This window comes from Rhineura floridana, chromosome 4 (genome assembly GCF_030035675.1).
Source record: "Rhineura floridana isolate rRhiFlo1 chromosome 4, rRhiFlo1.hap2, whole genome shotgun sequence".
Taxonomy (NCBI): Eukaryota; Metazoa; Chordata; class Lepidosauria; order Squamata; family Rhineuridae; genus Rhineura; species Rhineura floridana.
The window spans coordinates 82,838,344-82,855,833 of record NC_084483.1 but is presented as its reverse complement, the minus strand read 5'-3'; the positions used below and the strand labels follow the sequence as shown (position 1 = coordinate 82,855,833).

Genomic DNA, 17,490 nt, shown 5'->3' with positions numbered 1-17,490 from the left:
CTTCAGAGCAATTTTTAACCTGCTGCTGCTGTTCCATCCATCTTTCGTTACATGATCGTATCCATCAGAGAGTTTGTGCTCTAACACTGTTTAGCCCGTTAGATTTATCTTTGCGATAACATCACTGTGGGGACAACTGAAAGTGAGGCTAATATCAAAGAGTGCAAACAACTGGAGGGAGGCATGTTTTTCATTGCTGCTGAAAATGTTTGCAAAAAAACCTTGTGAGTAGATTCAGCTTAACTCTACTTCCATCCATTTGTAAACAGTTGGGATGCAACTTCATTTTTATCTTCTCTTGTTGGCCTTGATGAAAAACTCCAAAGGCTTAACCTCTTTGTAAGTGCTGAGTGTGTTGCTGGCACAGGGACAAGAAATAATTTTTCTCTAGAAGAGCATTTCTTCTTTTTTGACAACTCTGGCATCTCAGTGCTACTTTAATTACTCCTTTCTTGCTGATACTAGCTTTTCTCCAAGGGAACACCCGTGGTCATAAAGAAGACCTGTGATCATAGTTTTCCTATTCATATTTCCTCAAACACTGTTATGACTTCCAAGACTATGCCAATGAACTGGTTCACGTGTAACGATAAGCCATAAACCATGTTAAGTCATAATAATAATAATAATAAAATAATAAAATTTTATTTCTGAGTCACCTATCTGGCCGAATTAACGGCCACTCTAGGCGACGTACATTAATACAATAAAATACAATATAAAATAGATAAGACCATCATCCTCTAACCCACTCTTCCAGTTAATAACACGTTAACAACTAACCCATCCCAGAAATCCCATAGGCCTGCCTGAATAGCCAGGTCTTCAAGGCCTGGCGGAAACCAATTAAGGAGGGGGCATGACGAAGATCCAACGGGAGGGAATTCCAGAGGGTGGGGGCCACAACTGAAAAATGCCCTCTCTCTGGTCCGTACCAACCTTGCTGTTTTAGTTGGTGGAACCGAGAGAAGGTCTTGTGTGGCTGATCTTGTCAGGCGGCATAATTGGTGATGCTGGAGGCACTCCTTCAGATAAACTGGGCTGGAACCGTATAGGGCTTTAAAAGTCAAGACCAACACCTTGAATTGGGCCCGGTAAACAATTGGCAACCAGTGTAGATCTACTAACACCGGAGTGATGTGATCACGACGACGGCTGTTCTTAATCAGCCATGCCGCTGCATTTTGTACCAATTGTAATTTCCGGACCGTTTTCAAGGGTAGCCCCACGTAGAGCGCATTACAGTAGTCTAAGCGAGAGGAGACCAGGGCATGTATCACCCGTGGGAGCAGATGAACAGGAAGGTAGGGTTGCAGCCTTTGTATCAGATGTAGTTGGTACCAAGCCGCCCGGCTCACTGCCGAAATCTGAGCCTCCATGGACAGCTGGGAGTCTAAAATGACCCCAAGGCTGCAGACCTGGTCTTTCAGGGGTAATCTTACACCATCAAACACCAGGTCTATATCTCCTAATCTTCTCTTGTCTCCCATGAGCAACACCTCGGTCTTATCGCGGTTCAGCTTCAGCCTATTCCTTCCCATCCATCCACTTACGGATTCCAGGCACTTGGACATGGTATCCACAGCCAACTCTGGTGAGGACTTAAACGAGAGATAGAGCTGAGTGTCATCCGCATATTGGTGGCATTGCAGCCCAAATCTCCTGATGATGGTCCCCAGCGGCTTTACATAGATGTTGAATAGCATGGGGGAGAGGATAGAACCCTGTGGCACTCCACAAGTGAGAGGCCAAGGGTCTGAAAACTCATCCCCCAATGCCACCTGCTGATGCCTATCTGAGAGATAGGAACAGAGCCACCGTAAAACAGTGCCCTCTATGCCTAATCCCTCCAGGCCATCTAAAAGGATACCGTGGTCGACGGTATCAAAAGCTGCTGAAAGGTCCAGGAGGACGAGGAAGGTATATTCTCCCCTATCCAACGCCCTCCTCATATCATCCACCAGGGCGACCAAGGCTGTTTCAGTTCCATGTCCAGTCCTGAAGCCCGATTGGAATGGATCTAAATAATCTGCTTCATCCAAGTGTGTCTGTAACTGTTTGGCCACCACTCGCTCAATCACCTTGTCCAAGAATGGTAAATTAGAGACTGGGCGGAAGTTGTTCAACTCTTGGGGGTCCAAGGAGGGCTTTTTCAAGATGGGTTTTATTACCGCCTCCTTGAGGGCTAGTGGCATTGCACCCTCCTCTAAGGATGCATTTACCACTGCCTTTATCCCTTCGCTCAGTCTTTCTTTGCAGCTCATAATGAGCCACGAGGGGCAAGGGTCTAACAAGCAGGTGGTTGGCTTCACAGTAGAGAGCACCTTGTCCACTTCCTCAGAGGGAAGAGGCTGAAACCGATCCCACTTGATCGGAATGCAACTGGTCAACTCTGGCTCACTTCCTGTGTCCATGACGTACGGAATCATGCTCTTCAGACGTTCAATTTTATCAGCAAAGTGTATAGCAAACATGTCACAGGAGGCTTTAGAGTGCTCCATGGGTTCCTGAGCAACTGGACCAACCAGGCTTCGGACCGCTTGGAACAACCTCCTGGGGCAACACTCTGCGGATGCAATAGAGGCAGCAAAGAATTCCCTCTTTGTTGCCCTTGTTGCCACTTGGTAGGCAGCTATTGCTGCTCTAACCAGTGTCCGATCGTTTTCAGAGCACGATTTCCGTCATCGGCGCTCTAGCCGTCTCACCTCATGTCTCAGACCCCGCAACCGTGGTGTATACCAGGGTGCTATCTGAGTTCTATTCAGGGGGAGAGGGCGTTTTGGAGCCACCCGGTCTACCGCCCTAGTGATCTCCCTATTCCACTCCATCACCAAGGTTTCGACCAGGCGTCCTTCAGCCAGCTCCAAATCTCCCAGCGCATTCAGGAATCCTCTGGGATCCATCAGGCGTCTGGGGCGGACCATCCTAATAGGCCCTTTTCCCCTGCGGAGGGTGTGTGGCATTGAGAGGCCTATATTCACCAGATCTGACCATGACACGGGTTTAGAAAAATTAGCCCCCATTTTCAGAACACTTCCCTCCCCTCCCGAGACAAACACAAGGTCAAGAGCATGACCGGCTACATGGGTGGGCCCTATATTACTAAGGTGCAGTTCCCAGGAAGTCATGGTTTCCATGAAATCTCGAGGGGCTCCAATGAGGACGGCCTTGGCGTGCACATTGAAGTCCCCCAAAACCAGTAGGTTGGGGGAAAGCAGACGGACACTCAAGACCACCTCGAGCACCTCGGCCAGGGAGTCTGCCATGCAGCGGGGTGGGCGGTACACAAGTAGAATCCCCAAACTGCCCTTTGGGCCCAACTTCCAGTACATGCAGTCAACAAACTTGGTCTCATGGAGAGGGGGTCTGGCGAAAACCAAGGACTCCCGATAGATGACTGCCACTCCCACTCCCAGCTATATAAGCTATAGTTTACCATGAACATGCAGTATACTGATGCATACAGCTGAATTGCACCCATGCCTCTCTCTCCTTCTGATGCCATGCCGGTAAGAAACAAACCAGAGCACTGGTTTAGCATTGCATGCAAATAGCGCTAGTGGTTTACTTCCCTCAAACCACAAGCAATAATCAAATAATAAGCCTTGGCTTCCATTCTAGGTTTGTTTGGAGAGAAACAAATCATGAGCACTAGTTTACGTATAATACCAAACCAGCAATCTGGTTTGTCTCCTTCCAGCACAGCACAGCACAGGAAGGGGGGTGGGGGATGCAGTTGAACAACACGCCATGGTTTGTTCATTTCTCACCATTGTATGCACACTGTGCCATTGTTTTAAAACAAAGACCCTAAAGGCCCATAGCCAAAACTGAAGTAAGGAAGAGCTGGTCTCTTTATGAATTGCTGTTGAGCATTGTTTCCTTTTAAACATCTTGAGTCCTTGGATGACCAGATGAAATAAAGGATAGATAATTTCAATGTATACAGCTTTTCTCATTGCTGCATGATGAGTTGTACCCACTAGACTTCACTCTTCTGTGTTACTTACAACAAGGTACAGGACCTATGTCTTCCTTTGAATCCGCTTATCCTACTTTGCAGATGAGATGACAAAACACTTGATGTGAACAGGTAATTTTAACCTCACACCTGCATACAGTATGTCAAGATAGATTGGATGGTATTTCTAACAAGATACTCAACTGGAAGAAATTGATTTTCAAGTGGCTAGTTGTAATGTTGATGGATGGATGAGGATGTTGAAGTCTGAGGCTTGCTTTCATATGTTCAGATGCTAAAAGGCAGTGCTGATTGGAAGTAGATCTGCTCCAATCCATAGCCATTGATCCTATCACTCACAAATTGCTGATTGTGTAGAAAAAGATTTTTAATGGCAAGCTTTTCTCATCTTTAAAGGAATGCAGTACTCTGAATAAAGATGTATTTTTGAGTTTTACTGTAAGTAATTGAGTTTATCTTTACTCAAGGGAAGGATAAAGTCTGTTTGCTCCATCCCCTCCAATATCCTTTGTAAAATGGAACAGGAATAAAACCTTTATCCTTTTTTATTGTAGTTTTCTAGCTAGTACAAACATTCTTCTATGGATACAGATTGATCTTGCCTTTGTGAATTAACAATTAACACATTATTTCACATTACACCAATATTCCCAAGATAGATAAGAATTCTGTCATCATACATCAGATCTGGGTCTCAGTTTCTTTTGTTTGACAACTCAAAATATTTCCATGAAAGTTAACAAAACTTTTAAACACTTGCTGATGATCAGAGATACATAGGCATATGGGTAATTTGGGATATGTCCCTAGGGCTGGGGTAGCCAAAGTGTTGCCCTCCAGATGTTTTAGACTACAACTCCCATCATTGCTCACCATTGACCATGCTAGCTGAGGCTAATGGGAGTTGTAGTCCAAAATTATCTGGAGAGCACAATATTGGTTACCCCTGCCCTGGGGCATATAATGATTTTTTATATAAACTGGAGGTAAAATCTTGTTTACTCTGAAGATCGCTGTTATTACTAGTCAGGGTGTATTCACCTCAGTTCAGAATTAAACTCTGCATTCCCCCTCCCACACACACACAATATCTATCAGCTTAGCTGAATCCCAAGCACAAGAAGCCCTGTTAGGCACCCTGGAAGTTGTGTACCAAGCTCCCAAGGTACCTGGAATTCTGCCATGGCAACATTCAGTAGTGAGGAGATAGAGTGAGATGTAGACCAGCTTGGATTAAGATCTGAACCAGAAAATAACTTTTGAGGAAATAATCACGCACTTTATAATGCCACTGAGTATTACAAACATGACAAGATTGTATTAGGAATTAGAATTCATTAGTTTATATTTGGAATTAGAATTTATTAGTTAAAAACTTCAGCCTCATCGGTATGAGGGCACTATTTTCCTTGCAAATTTAAGTAGGGTGAATCCTGACTGTTTTGAAGCCAATGACAAAAACATATTGATGTCAGTGGAGTGAAAATACTGTCCTAAATTTTAGAATAAAAGATTTCACCTGGATGACATGGTTTTTACTGGGCAAATTAATGCAGTGGGTTTTTTTACATTTTCACATCTTTCTGCTATGTTTCAATTAACATATACTATTAGAATTAGGCTGAAGCTAGCTTTAAGAAGTATGGAACCAGGGAAAGGTGGCCGCCTTCCCTAGTTTGACGGGACAGAAGGAAAGGCATATGGGGACAAGTACACCTCTGAGCAGCCAGGACAGGGGTTATGAGTTATAATTTGCCTAGGTCAGCAAAGAGGTCTTTGTCTTGGTTGGGGTTAATATGTGTGAGTCCAGCCTAATTAGGAGAGGTAATAATTCTGTTAACAAGTTCAATTAGGTATCTTTCTTTAAGAGAAGATGAATTATAGATTGCTTCTTTGAACTAAGTTAATAGTGCTGTGCCAGTCTAACAAATAATATTAATTTACCATTAGATCCTAGCATAACAGTGCTCCCTTAATCAAGAAAGGTGATCTGCTCCAAGAGATTGTTTATGTCTGTTAAAGTAAATTAAAAGTTTTTTTTCTTTTGGAATTAGATCTTAATTGGAGAGTAACAGTGTTTGTTTGACAGAGCAACTCAAGTTTCTAGCATTTGTCCAGCTCCATTCAAAGTGTTTATAGATGTTAGTTCCCTGCATAGTTAATATAATCCTGCACTTTGAAAGAGTGCTATCCGATTGCATAAATAGTGCATTCGATTTTCTTTAAGAACCCCTTTACTTTATGGGTGGGCATATATAGGCCACCCATTAACCATGCCCTCTAGTTAAAAAAACCCCAAACAATAAAATATACATATGACTCCATATCATTATTGTAGAATCCTAAGTGCCCACCTGCCTTACCTCTTTAGCCATGCTGGCTGGGGGTGATGGGGGTTGTAGTCCAAAACATCTGGAGGGAATCAGGTTGGGGAAGCTTGTGTTAAGGTCTTTAAGGGTAAGTATCAGCACCTTGAATTTGGCTCCTTTGTGAACAGGGAGCCAATGTAGCTCCTTCAGAATAGATATAATGTCGCCCCATCTAGGTAAAGTAGCCAGAATTCTAGAAGCCAATTCTGTATAATTGAAGCTTTCACATATAAACCATTTCAGTAATTTAACCTGGAGGCTTCTAGAGCATCAGTGACTGTGCCCAGGCTATTCCGACCAGGAAAAAACACAGCTGCAGCTGGTAAAGATGCTTCAGGCCACCTGAGCCTCAAGTGACAACATTGGATAAGGGAGCATCCCAACATGTACACACCTTCTCCTTTAGGGGGAATGTAACCCCATCCGGAAAGGTAATACAGCAATTTCCCAGACCCAGGCAAGACACTGCCTCCATCTTGTCAGGATTCAGCTTAAGTTTATTGGCTCATCCAACTCATTACCAAATCCAGACAGTAGTTCAGCAAAACCACAGTCTTGCCTCATCCTGATGACAAGGTTAAATAAGTCCTGGATGTCATCTGCAGACTGATGACACCTCATAAGGGGTGGGTGAGAAATTTGATTCCATTTGCATTTCAGGCTTGGAGACCCACGGGAGGGCAGGTGAGTGGAGGTTTGAAAACCCTTGTGGGAGGAGGGGGAGATCTTGAGACCTTTGCAGGGGGCTTTGGTGACCTGTGTGGGGTGGGGTTGGTGAGGGGATGCGGGACAGCTAGGGACACCTGGCAGAGGCAGTGAGGAGAGTGATAGGGGGCTGCACGGCAAAGGGAATGGAGAACTGGCGAAGGAGAGCCTGACGGGGGGTTCTAGGTGGGGTTGGTGAGTGAAGCGAGCAGAGATGGCAGCTCCTAGTAACTAACATAAATACATAATTTTATTTATTTGCAAACACATAAATCTGTGAAGATCTCTCATTGGATGTTAGCTAGACATTTTAAATGTATATAGAGTCATTGGAGCTGGTAAGTAATGGAGACACAGAATTTGAATATAATAAGATGAGATTTCATGGTGTTTCCAATGGGTTGCATCCAACAAAGTCATCCCATTTGTGCAAGGGCTTCTGCTTACACAACAGAACTTCCTCTCTTCCTCCTTCTCCTGTGTGCCCCCAAATCTGTTCTGGGGTTTTCCCCCCACCCTCCAAAGCAGATTTGGATCAGTACACAAGGAGAGGGAGGGGAAGTGCTGTTGCTCAAGCAGATGTTCTTGAATGCATAGAACAACTTTGTTGGATACTGTCCAGTAGTACTCTCTTCATTGTGGAAGGAATGAAATAATAAAAACACAGGAATAGTTTTGCAATTTTGCACCTTTACAATAGCTTTGGCTTTGTAATTGATCAAGGATGGAAGATACTTCTCTTTCTTTCTTATTAGGTTGTTGTCCTGTCACTAATTACAAATTTACAAAGCACTAGACAGTTTTCTTACAAGGATGCTTGCTTTCAGCTTCACCTGGGAATGTATTCAGTTAGCTTGTGAGAAATGGTCCTTTGAATTACTCAGTCAATCACCTTTCTCAAACTAATTGCTTCTGCTCTGTCCCTGAAGCATCTCTCATGAAACTTAGAAAGTAGGATAGCCCTGCAGAAAAAAGTCATTGATATTTTCAACACAGTGTTTTTCCACTGCTAAGATGAATGATCATAAGTCATAGGTGGCCTCCATTGTCGTAGACTGATGTTCTTCTGGGCAGCAGCTACTATAAAATCTAATAAATAGAATGACAACAAAATCACTTTTTCAAGAAAGAGCAAACAAAAAATGCAATAGTTCTTGAAGCAAAGAGCAATTTGAAGAGACTTTTTCAAAATTGTAATGCTTATAGGAGAAGGTCCTGGAGAGGAGTAACCAAAACTGCATGCCAAAATATATCCACCAATCTGAAGCTGCCAAGGAACTTTTATTCTATGTGAAGTTCAGTTTAAGAAATTTAATGTCATCTTAAAAGCAAACTATATAATTATGTTAGATTGTCTTGGTAATACCATGTTTGCATGCTTTTAAGTAAGCTAATTTTTAGCATTTTACACAGAAAGTAAAATGAATGAGGCATGCTTTGGTAAGAGTAATGTTGACTATAGAAGCTTCTGAGAGACTTTGTTTTTCGCTCAAAGACAAATATGCCAAAGCTGTTGACATGAACACTCTTTTTTGTTTCAAACTGTTCACTTATATTAAAGTAACCCAAGATCTTAGACTCATCAATAATTAGATATTTAAGTTAGTTTTGTTTTATACACAGCTACTAACAGATAGGAACCAAGTTAAATTGTTTCATGCTGTACAAAAATCTTGGTGTCTTTTAAAGTAGGTCATAGCACCTAGTCCCAGTTAAATATGATCTGGCTGCCACATCCTGAATTAACTGCAGTTTCTGAACCATCTCCAAAGGCAGTGGTGCCACATATGCTCTTATGTGTTGATAAGTTTGAGCTTTAACTCCCAAAAATAAGAATCAGAGTTCCAAAGTTGGGGAATAACTATGAAGAATACTTTTCTGCGTGTCCATCCCATTTGTGTTCATTCATAAGGACATTTGCAGTGGTTACATTTGAATAGCATTACATATCACAATAGCAGAGGGAAAAGCAGATTTGCCCCTAAATTAGAGTTCCTCCACTCAAAGTACATTGGTAGTTCATGCTTTCGGTCATTTCCCTAAATTGTACTGCAAAGGTGATTTCAATCCAGCAAGCCACACTGTTAAGTTGTAAAGTCCCTAGTGGCGTACCCCAAACACGACTGAACTGCTATGCTTTTTGCATCTACTTCAGTCTTGAATAACAACTCATGTGAGTTAAGTTGAAGCATGAATAAGAAAAGTTAAGTAGAAGTCAAAGCTATTGTCAGGTCTATCCCTGAAAACAAGATTAGATGCTTCTGAAAATTATTCCAAAGCACTGTTGCAACCTGAAGCTTCGTCTACAGCAGGGGTAGCCAATGTGGTGTCCTCCAAATGGTGTTGGACTTCAAATCCCATCAGCCCTAGTCAACATGGCCAATGGTCAGAAGTTATGGGAGCTGCAGTCCACAATATCTGAAGGAGACCGCATTATCTCCTGTGATCTCCAGTGTGGAATTCATCCGCTGGAGTGAATTCCTGTTGAAGTATATCTGTATAGAAGAAAACCCATTTTTTCAACTTCACTCTTGGTTGGATTCAACGTCAGTTGACTTGCTTGCATCCGAGTCCCAACTAGGACTGGAAGGTGCATAAGGTAAAGGGTTTCAAATAGGAGGGCTCGGAATTGCATCTTCTTGAAAGGCTTTGGAGAGTTGCTAGCAGCCAGGGTTGACAGTCCTGAGTGGACTGTTGGTCTCTTGTGATATAAAGAACATGCTAAAATGCATTGCTATATTCATTGTATTACTATATTTATTCAGTTGCTATACCTTCCTACTGGGAAATTGTTAAGAACACTCAGTGTCAGAGGTGAGAAGGTGCTAGGGAGGGGAGGAAAAAAAGGGATCAAGATTACAAGCCACAGTTTAAATGGCATCTATTATTTATATTGCAAAAAGACTTCTGTTTATCAGTTTTATATCTTCCCTGTGAATCCCTCTCCTTTGCAATTGACTGTTGTTTCAATAATTGCATGCATCATGGTGTGTTCTGGCACTAAGGGCTACTTTAATGAAAGGAATTTGACTTTAATTTCTCAGGTTTCCCAGTAATGCAGTCAATGATCACCTTTTTATTTTAAAAATATAAGAAACACTCTCTGATCTTCAGTGTGCTTAGCAAAAAAGAATAAAAGTGGAATAAGACTGCTTGCCTTCAAAAGCTTTTCATTAATCCACTTTGCATCAAACCTTTTTGACATTTGATATTTGTATGGATAGAATTAAACTGTTTCCCTTACTTGGTTAAGCAACAATAAAAAACCTTATTCTATGCCTTCGCTGCAGGATTTCTATCTGAACTGTTTTGAAAATTATATTTTTCTTCCGTTTTCCCCCATCTCTCTCTTTTTTCTCCTGCCACCTGGTGAGTTTCTTTCTAGCAACCATTTACTGTTAGACTGCCAGGCTCACTAACAAGGGATTTTCTAAATGACTGACCTCTGGCACTTTGCCTCCACCAGCATGACACTGCTTCTCGTCCCTCTGGGTGGGTGGTGAAAAGAACTTTCCTGAAAGCTTCCTTGATTATTTATAATGACTCTACTATTTTCCATAGCAGCTTTGTTTGACCATATCTTTGTATGTGACACACTTGACAGAAGACTTTATTTCACCTGGGAGTTTGACACCAAACCAGACAGCATGAAGTCACCTGTTCTTTTATTGGAATAAATTAGTAGGATAGTCATAGGTGGTGATGGTGGTCAGTTGGTCAAGTGGGCATCCAGTATACGCAACTCCTACAGTTTGGACATAAAGCATTGCCTGGTGCTGAATCAACACCCCACATAAGGCTCCCCCACCCCACTCTCAAATGTTTCTAATGCATTCAGATCACTGCTAATGTGCTGAACTGGAATTATCCCATATTGAATGGAGACATGATACATCGGTAATAGAGGAGGCCTGGAGGGGTATCTAGAAACCACATATTAGTCTAGGTGGTCACCTTGATCTAGCTCTAGTCAGGCATAATCACATTACTTTTTATTTTATGAGTTGCTTCCTAAGAAGGATCTCTAGGCGAATTCACAGTACAATAGAAACATATCTGAAACAATTATTATTCACTAATTCAGTGTTTTTCAGAGAATATGCTTTGTAACTGACACCTCAGTGAAAACTTTTTGATTCTTCCTTAGCTCTTTCTAAATCCCAGTATCCACTGAAAGATCAATATGGTGCCCAGCAAAAGAAGAAACCAAAGATGTGTTCCTTTTGTGTGGTAGAAGTTTGATTCCTCCCTATAGACACTAATTGGGCAACCTACCTTTGAAGAGCTCTGCTTGTGCGTTGTGTACAGGGCTCCTTATTGGGGTGTGTACCTGTTTACATAAGGGGCCTCCTGTACTTTTTTTCTACTGAGTGCCAGGGGCATTTTGTGGTCTTCTAGAAAGCAGCTAGCAATGCCTCCCATTGCACTGAGCTGTGGGTCAGGATTGGACTAGGTGGAGGTGTTCCTTCCTCCAACTCTGCTGAGTAAACTGGCCTCACCAGTGCAGCACTTCTCCTGCCACCCATTGAACAGGCAGGCAGAAGTGCTGCCAGCGGGATCCCTGCTAGCAGAAGTCCCCAAAATAGGGCATCTGGAGGCAGGGAAGGGAAAAGGCTCAGCTGGCCTGAATCTTGAGCTGGTTCTGCTGCCATTTTGTGACAGCATCAGGCCTGATCACTGCATCTGCTCATCCTCCCACCACCACCACCTTCTGCCCTAGCTCCCATGCTAGGAGGGCTGCGGATTCAGCAGTTACCCCACTGGTTGATGATGAGGAGGGGGGCAATCCAAACCTAGCTTTACTAAATAACAAATAGTACTGACTACTTAACTTAAGATAGCTATTCGTATATTTATTATTTTATTACACTCGTGTGTGTGTGTGTGTGTGTGTCCGTGTGTGTGTGTGTGTGTGTGTCCGTGTCCTTGTTAACCATAAAAAAGCAGTTTATAAATTATTTTAAATAAATAAAATTGCTGGGGCTACTATTTGGTTGTTTCCTCCTCTTTCTCCCACTCCAGTGTCTGGTGGTATTTCCATCACTGTGTTTGGTTCAATAGCTCCTGTCACACATTTATATGGAGTTTGTTATTCTGTGCAAGATTTTGATACTGATTTATGAAAGTGTTTATTCTGGTGAAAGACTTGTTAAAGTGAGCTGATTTCAGGACTGGCCTGGAAGATTTCCTCATCACCTGTTGTGTGGAGTGTAACCATAAATAATAGGTGCTTTGGAGTCCTGATTTACATTCCCCCCCCCCATTACATTCTCTTTTCCTCCTCCATTTTTTGAAATGCATTTTTTCTATATAACTTTGATCAAGCAAGAGCTAATTTGAAATACCATAGTGGTGTTTGATTTTACCAACCCGTGGGCATGATGATAAATATACTCACTAAATATCATGTGGGAGATAGAGATCATATTCCTCTGGAAGTTATCTGCTAGCTTCAAAAATAGCTCTTGCCTAGTTTTCTGTGTGGTTTATTTCAGTGAAGCTGTCTGCTTTCTTAATATATATATATACAATTTAAAAAAAGACTGCTTAAAGATTGCTGCATTGTATTAATTGTTAGGAAACTTTAGATAACAATCTAAGGTGCTCATTTTGAAGCTCTAAATAGCCGAGGTCTTGCTTAATTTAGGGAGCACCTCTTCCCATGTGTGATCTACTTCTCATTAATATTGGCAGGGGATCCTCTATTCTAAGTACCAATTTCCTGTAAAACACAGATGGGAAATCAGGGCCCCTTCCCCTTTTGTTGGACTCCAGTTTCCATCAGCCCCATCAGCATGGTCAGTGGTATGGAATGATGGGAATTGTAGTCCAACGATATCTGGAAAGCCACAGATTCCTCATCAGAAACCAAGAGCAGGACCTTGTTGATTAAGCCCTCCATTGTTCTCATTTGTTTTGGATTTCAGAGGAACATTTTTGCGAAAGCAAGCTTTGATCTCCTGTAGGAAACGTGACCTGATCTTGGTTTGAAAAACTGTACTTTGTTTTCCTCCATTCATTTATTTAATTGATTTGTATTCACACTTTTTGAACAAAGTGGATTTACAGTGTTCATGAAAATGCAACAGTTCTACTAAAAACCAAACAACTTTTTAAATGAATATGATTAAAGTAGTGGTCCAGTGAGAGCTGATGAGAAGGTAGGGACTGAAAAACAGAATTTTAATATACTAAAATTCTAAAATGAGCAGCAACTATGAGTTTAGGACAGCTGGTGTATGGCAGTATCTTGTCTTGCCTGCCTCTGTCTCCTGGCACCCTCACCCAGGGCAGTTGAATTGTATTCTTACCCTCAGTCTGTGTTCACTGACCACCTGGAGGGCTTAGGAGCTTGAACATATCCATTCCCCCTTTCCTGGAAGGTGGAAATTAAGCTCTCCATACTTATAGCTACAGCAGGGCAAATTCCATGCTAGGAATCATTAGGAAAGTAACTGAAAATAAAACTGCCGATACCATAATCCCGTTATGCAAATCTAGGGTACAACCGCACTTTGCATGGATATTGTGTACAGTTCTGGTTGCCTAATCTCTGGAAAGGGTTCAGGAAAGGGCAACCAAAATGATCAAGGGGATGGATCAACAACTCCCCTATGAGGAAAGATTACTACATTTGGGGCTTTTTAGTTTACAGAAAAGGCAAATAAGGGGGAACATGATGGAGGTGTATAAAATTATGCATGGTGTGGAAAAGTGGATGGAGGAAAGCTCTCTCTCTCTTTCATAACTTGTGGACATCCAGTGAAGCTGACTGTTGGACGATTCAGGACAGACAAAAAAAGAATTCTGAAAAAGAGCAATTAACAAAAATTGACTTCTTTATATGCAACAATATGATTAACGCTCCTCTTTTTTTCTTCCTTTTGTTGTGTGTTATATATTGTTTTATACTGTTCTGATATTTGTATAGCAAAGAAGAAATAAGATGTGTTTTGGGGGGGGGAAGAAATTCTGAGAAACGCTGACATACCAAAAAAAAAAAAGGCCATTATTTCATTTGTAATTATCACGAAGTATGAAAAAATTGTATGTTCAGTTAAAACAATATCTTATTCCTCTAAAAAAAGAGAAAGGCAGAACAATTACTAAAAAAGGGCAATTAACAAAAATTGATTTCTTTATATGCAACAATGTGATTAATGCTCCTTTTTTCTTTTGTTGTGTTATGTATTGTTTTATACTGTTCTGATATTTGTATGGCAAAGAAGAGATAAAAATTTTGGGGGGAGGGAAAGAAATTCTGAAAAACGCTGACGTATCAGAAAAAAGTAGTCCATTATTTCATTTGTAATTATAATGAAGTATGAAATAATAGTATGTTCAATTAAAACAATATCTTACCCCTTTAAAAAAAAAAAGAATTAGCTACCTAAAGAAGTAGTGATGGCCACCAACTTGGATGGCTTTAAAAGAGGATAAGACAAATTCATGGAGGATAAGGCTATGTTCTACCTCCACTGTCGGAGACAGTACCTTTAAATCCCAGGTGTTGGGAATCACAAGTGGGGATAGCCCTGTTGCACTCAGGTCCTGCTTTTGGGCTTTCTGAGAACAGGATGCTGGACTAGATGGACCATTGGCCTGATCCAGCAGGCTCTTTATATTTTTATGTGTCATTTTAAAATCTGATGACACAGTGTTCCCAGTCATGGGGAAGAGCAGATGGGCATACATTTTTTCTCTTCGTACCTCCCACCAGATATGCAGAGATGGAATATGGAATTGCAAGCATGATCTAACAAGGACAGTGTTGTTACGCTCATGTTCTGCTTGTGGGCTTCTTGGTCTGGTCTGATCCAGCAGGGCACATTTTATGTTATAATTCCTATGATGTTAAACTTTCTAGTAATCCAAATGTAATTTTTGTCTTTTTATTTTCTTTTGTAAAACAGAATGGCTGCCTTTGACTAATATCCTTCCACACACACGCAACACTACTGATGATTCACATTTTTTTCTCTGTCCCAGGTTTTCTATACCAGCAAAGATGGTACTAAGATCCCAATGTTCATTGTCCACAAAAAAGGAATCAAATTAGATGGGACTCATCCTGCCTTCCTTTATGGTTATGGTGGCTTCAATATATCAATCACACCAAGCTACAGGTAAGCAGAGAAGGGAAGCTTATGAAAATGTGTCAAAATAGCAATAGTGTCAATACTTCTGTATTAAGAAGTTGTACACTGTATTATGTAGCTTGAGTTTGCGGCTAATGAATATTGAAACTAAACCCAGTGGGGAAAATTGATTTTCAGTGCAAGCTATTTGTTTCTCTCAAAATACCTACATCAAACAGTACACAAAATATGAGTGATCATTTGCTAATTAAGCACCCTATTTTGTCCTCTCTTACCAGCTGTTTTCTGCCTTCAGATTTGTATAGGCTACATTCTGCAAGTCTCCCTAGCACATAGATACTAGTCCTTATTTCTTTGTCATGTCTCTTAGTCAGCAGCCAATCACTCAGCTATGTACCTTGAAGATGCGACCTGACAATAAAACCCAAAGGAATGAGCCATAAGGCCAGAAGCAGAGAACAAAAATGTTTGTTTCATGTGGTGATAAAGTAGACTTCAAAAAACACTTGCATAATATTTAAGCTTCAGACCTTTCACATTTCATCACTGAGCTCTGGTGGAGGATCAAAAAGTATTATTTGTGTGTTAACCATGGCAATATTGATACACTTAGCAAACAATGTGTTCAGCATGTGTGACAGTACCAATCGTGGGAATCGCTGCCTCGCAGAGACTATCCATGAAAAGAGTTTATAATGCCAAGTTTACATTCTGAAAGGTCTTTGTCACTTTGTGGCATGAACCATCAACTAGCAGCTCACCTGAATGTTCAGTCTTATTGCTGCAGGGGTTGGCACAGGTTGGTGTAGATGTAGAATTCTGGCTACTGGGACAGGTATGCGTGACTAGAGGAAAATGCTGATGAAAAAGTGCAGATGGTGGTCAAAGAACAAATGGTAGTAGAGGAAAAAGAGGGTTTTGCTGTAAAACCATAAATATCATACACCAAAAATAATAAACGTTGTTGTATTTTCTTTTATTTCTTTCTTCATAAAAAAACTTTTTCTTCATAAAACTGCCCAACGCGTTTCGGCTTTGGTTAATAGCCTTCGTCAGGGGACTTCACTTCTCCTAGTGACGTCTCTGACGAAGGCTATTAACCAAAGCCGAAACGCGTTGGGCAGTTTTATGAAGAAAAAGTTTTTTTATGAAGAAAGAAATAAAAGAAAATACAACAACGTTCATTATTTTTGGTGTATGATATTTATGGTTTTACAGCAAAACCCTCTTTTTCCTCGACTAGAGGAAAATCACAGAGAAAGCTTAGAACAAGGGGAGATATCGGCAGAAAGCAAATACGTTTATTTATTTATTAAATTTATACCCCATCCTTCCTCCCAGAAGGAGCCTAGGGTTGCAAACAAAAACACTGAAAGCACTTTAAAACATATTAAAACATATTTAAAAACAACTTTAAAAACAGCTTAAAAAGCAATTCCAGCACAGACACAGACTTGGATAAGGTCCCTACTTAAAAGGCTTGTAACCTAAGGGCTAGGACCCTGGTTGGGAATAGAGATGCTGACTTAACAAAAAGCAATAAAAGAACACCCTGCCTAGCCTTTATTTTTGGAAGCCAGTTGCTAGGAAATCAGGAGGCAAGAATGTTTAAATAGTTTACAGTGTGTGTGTGTGTGCACGCATATACATATGCACATACACACACAGAGAGAGAGAGAGTGATTCGCATACTTTTTTAATAGACTCTGATCCTGGATTTACCCTAGTGGTCTGTTTCTCCAGGCACCAGGTTTTTATCTCAGGAGTTGGCAATCCTGTGTGGGAAGAATGCCTGTGATGTAGGGGAACCATTGGACAGTGAGCAAGTCTAATGAGCAATCCAACAGAATAGGTGGTAGATATAGAAGGGGGGACCTGTATATGAGAGGAGGAGAAAAGTAGGTGCTGTATCATTTGAAGTACAATGGGTCTATGGCTGTTTAAATAAATCTAATCTGATCTGATTTTAAGTACCCCTTCCAGGTATTGAGTTGTAGGCTTCCTAGCTAAGGATGCAAGTAAATAAAATTTTAGAGAATATATAAAATAGTTTCTGTATAATTTAGTATTCTTCTTTATATTTCTGATATTCCTCTCCATTAATTTCATTTGACAGCAAGCCTTCTTCCCATCATTTTCTCTTTGTGATCACTAATTCTAACGTCAAGAGTCTTGGTTAATAACAGCGTTTAGAAATTATGAATGACTCATTAGTTGTAGGCCCCTTGTTTAATGTGTTAGCTTTCATCTCTATTGAGTTGGTCAGGTAGCGCAAATTTATGATATATTTAGTGTGTAATGGGTAAGTAGCAAGAAAACAAATAGTTAGCAAGTA

The 17,490-nt window shown here is 41.0% G+C and overlaps 1 protein-coding gene across 2 annotated transcripts in view; it reads left to right on the top strand.

Moving 5' to 3' along the window:
- Positions 1–17,490, top strand: part of PREP (prolyl endopeptidase) — a 113,259-nt gene that overhangs the window by 74,893 nt on the left and 20,876 nt on the right. For both annotated transcript variants that reach the window (XM_061623471.1, XM_061623470.1), the window contains exon 11: positions 15,046–15,182. In XM_061623471.1, coding sequence (XP_061479455.1) covers positions 15,046–15,182 — 137 coding nt within the window. The remainder of the gene's footprint in view (positions 1–15,045; positions 15,183–17,490) is intronic.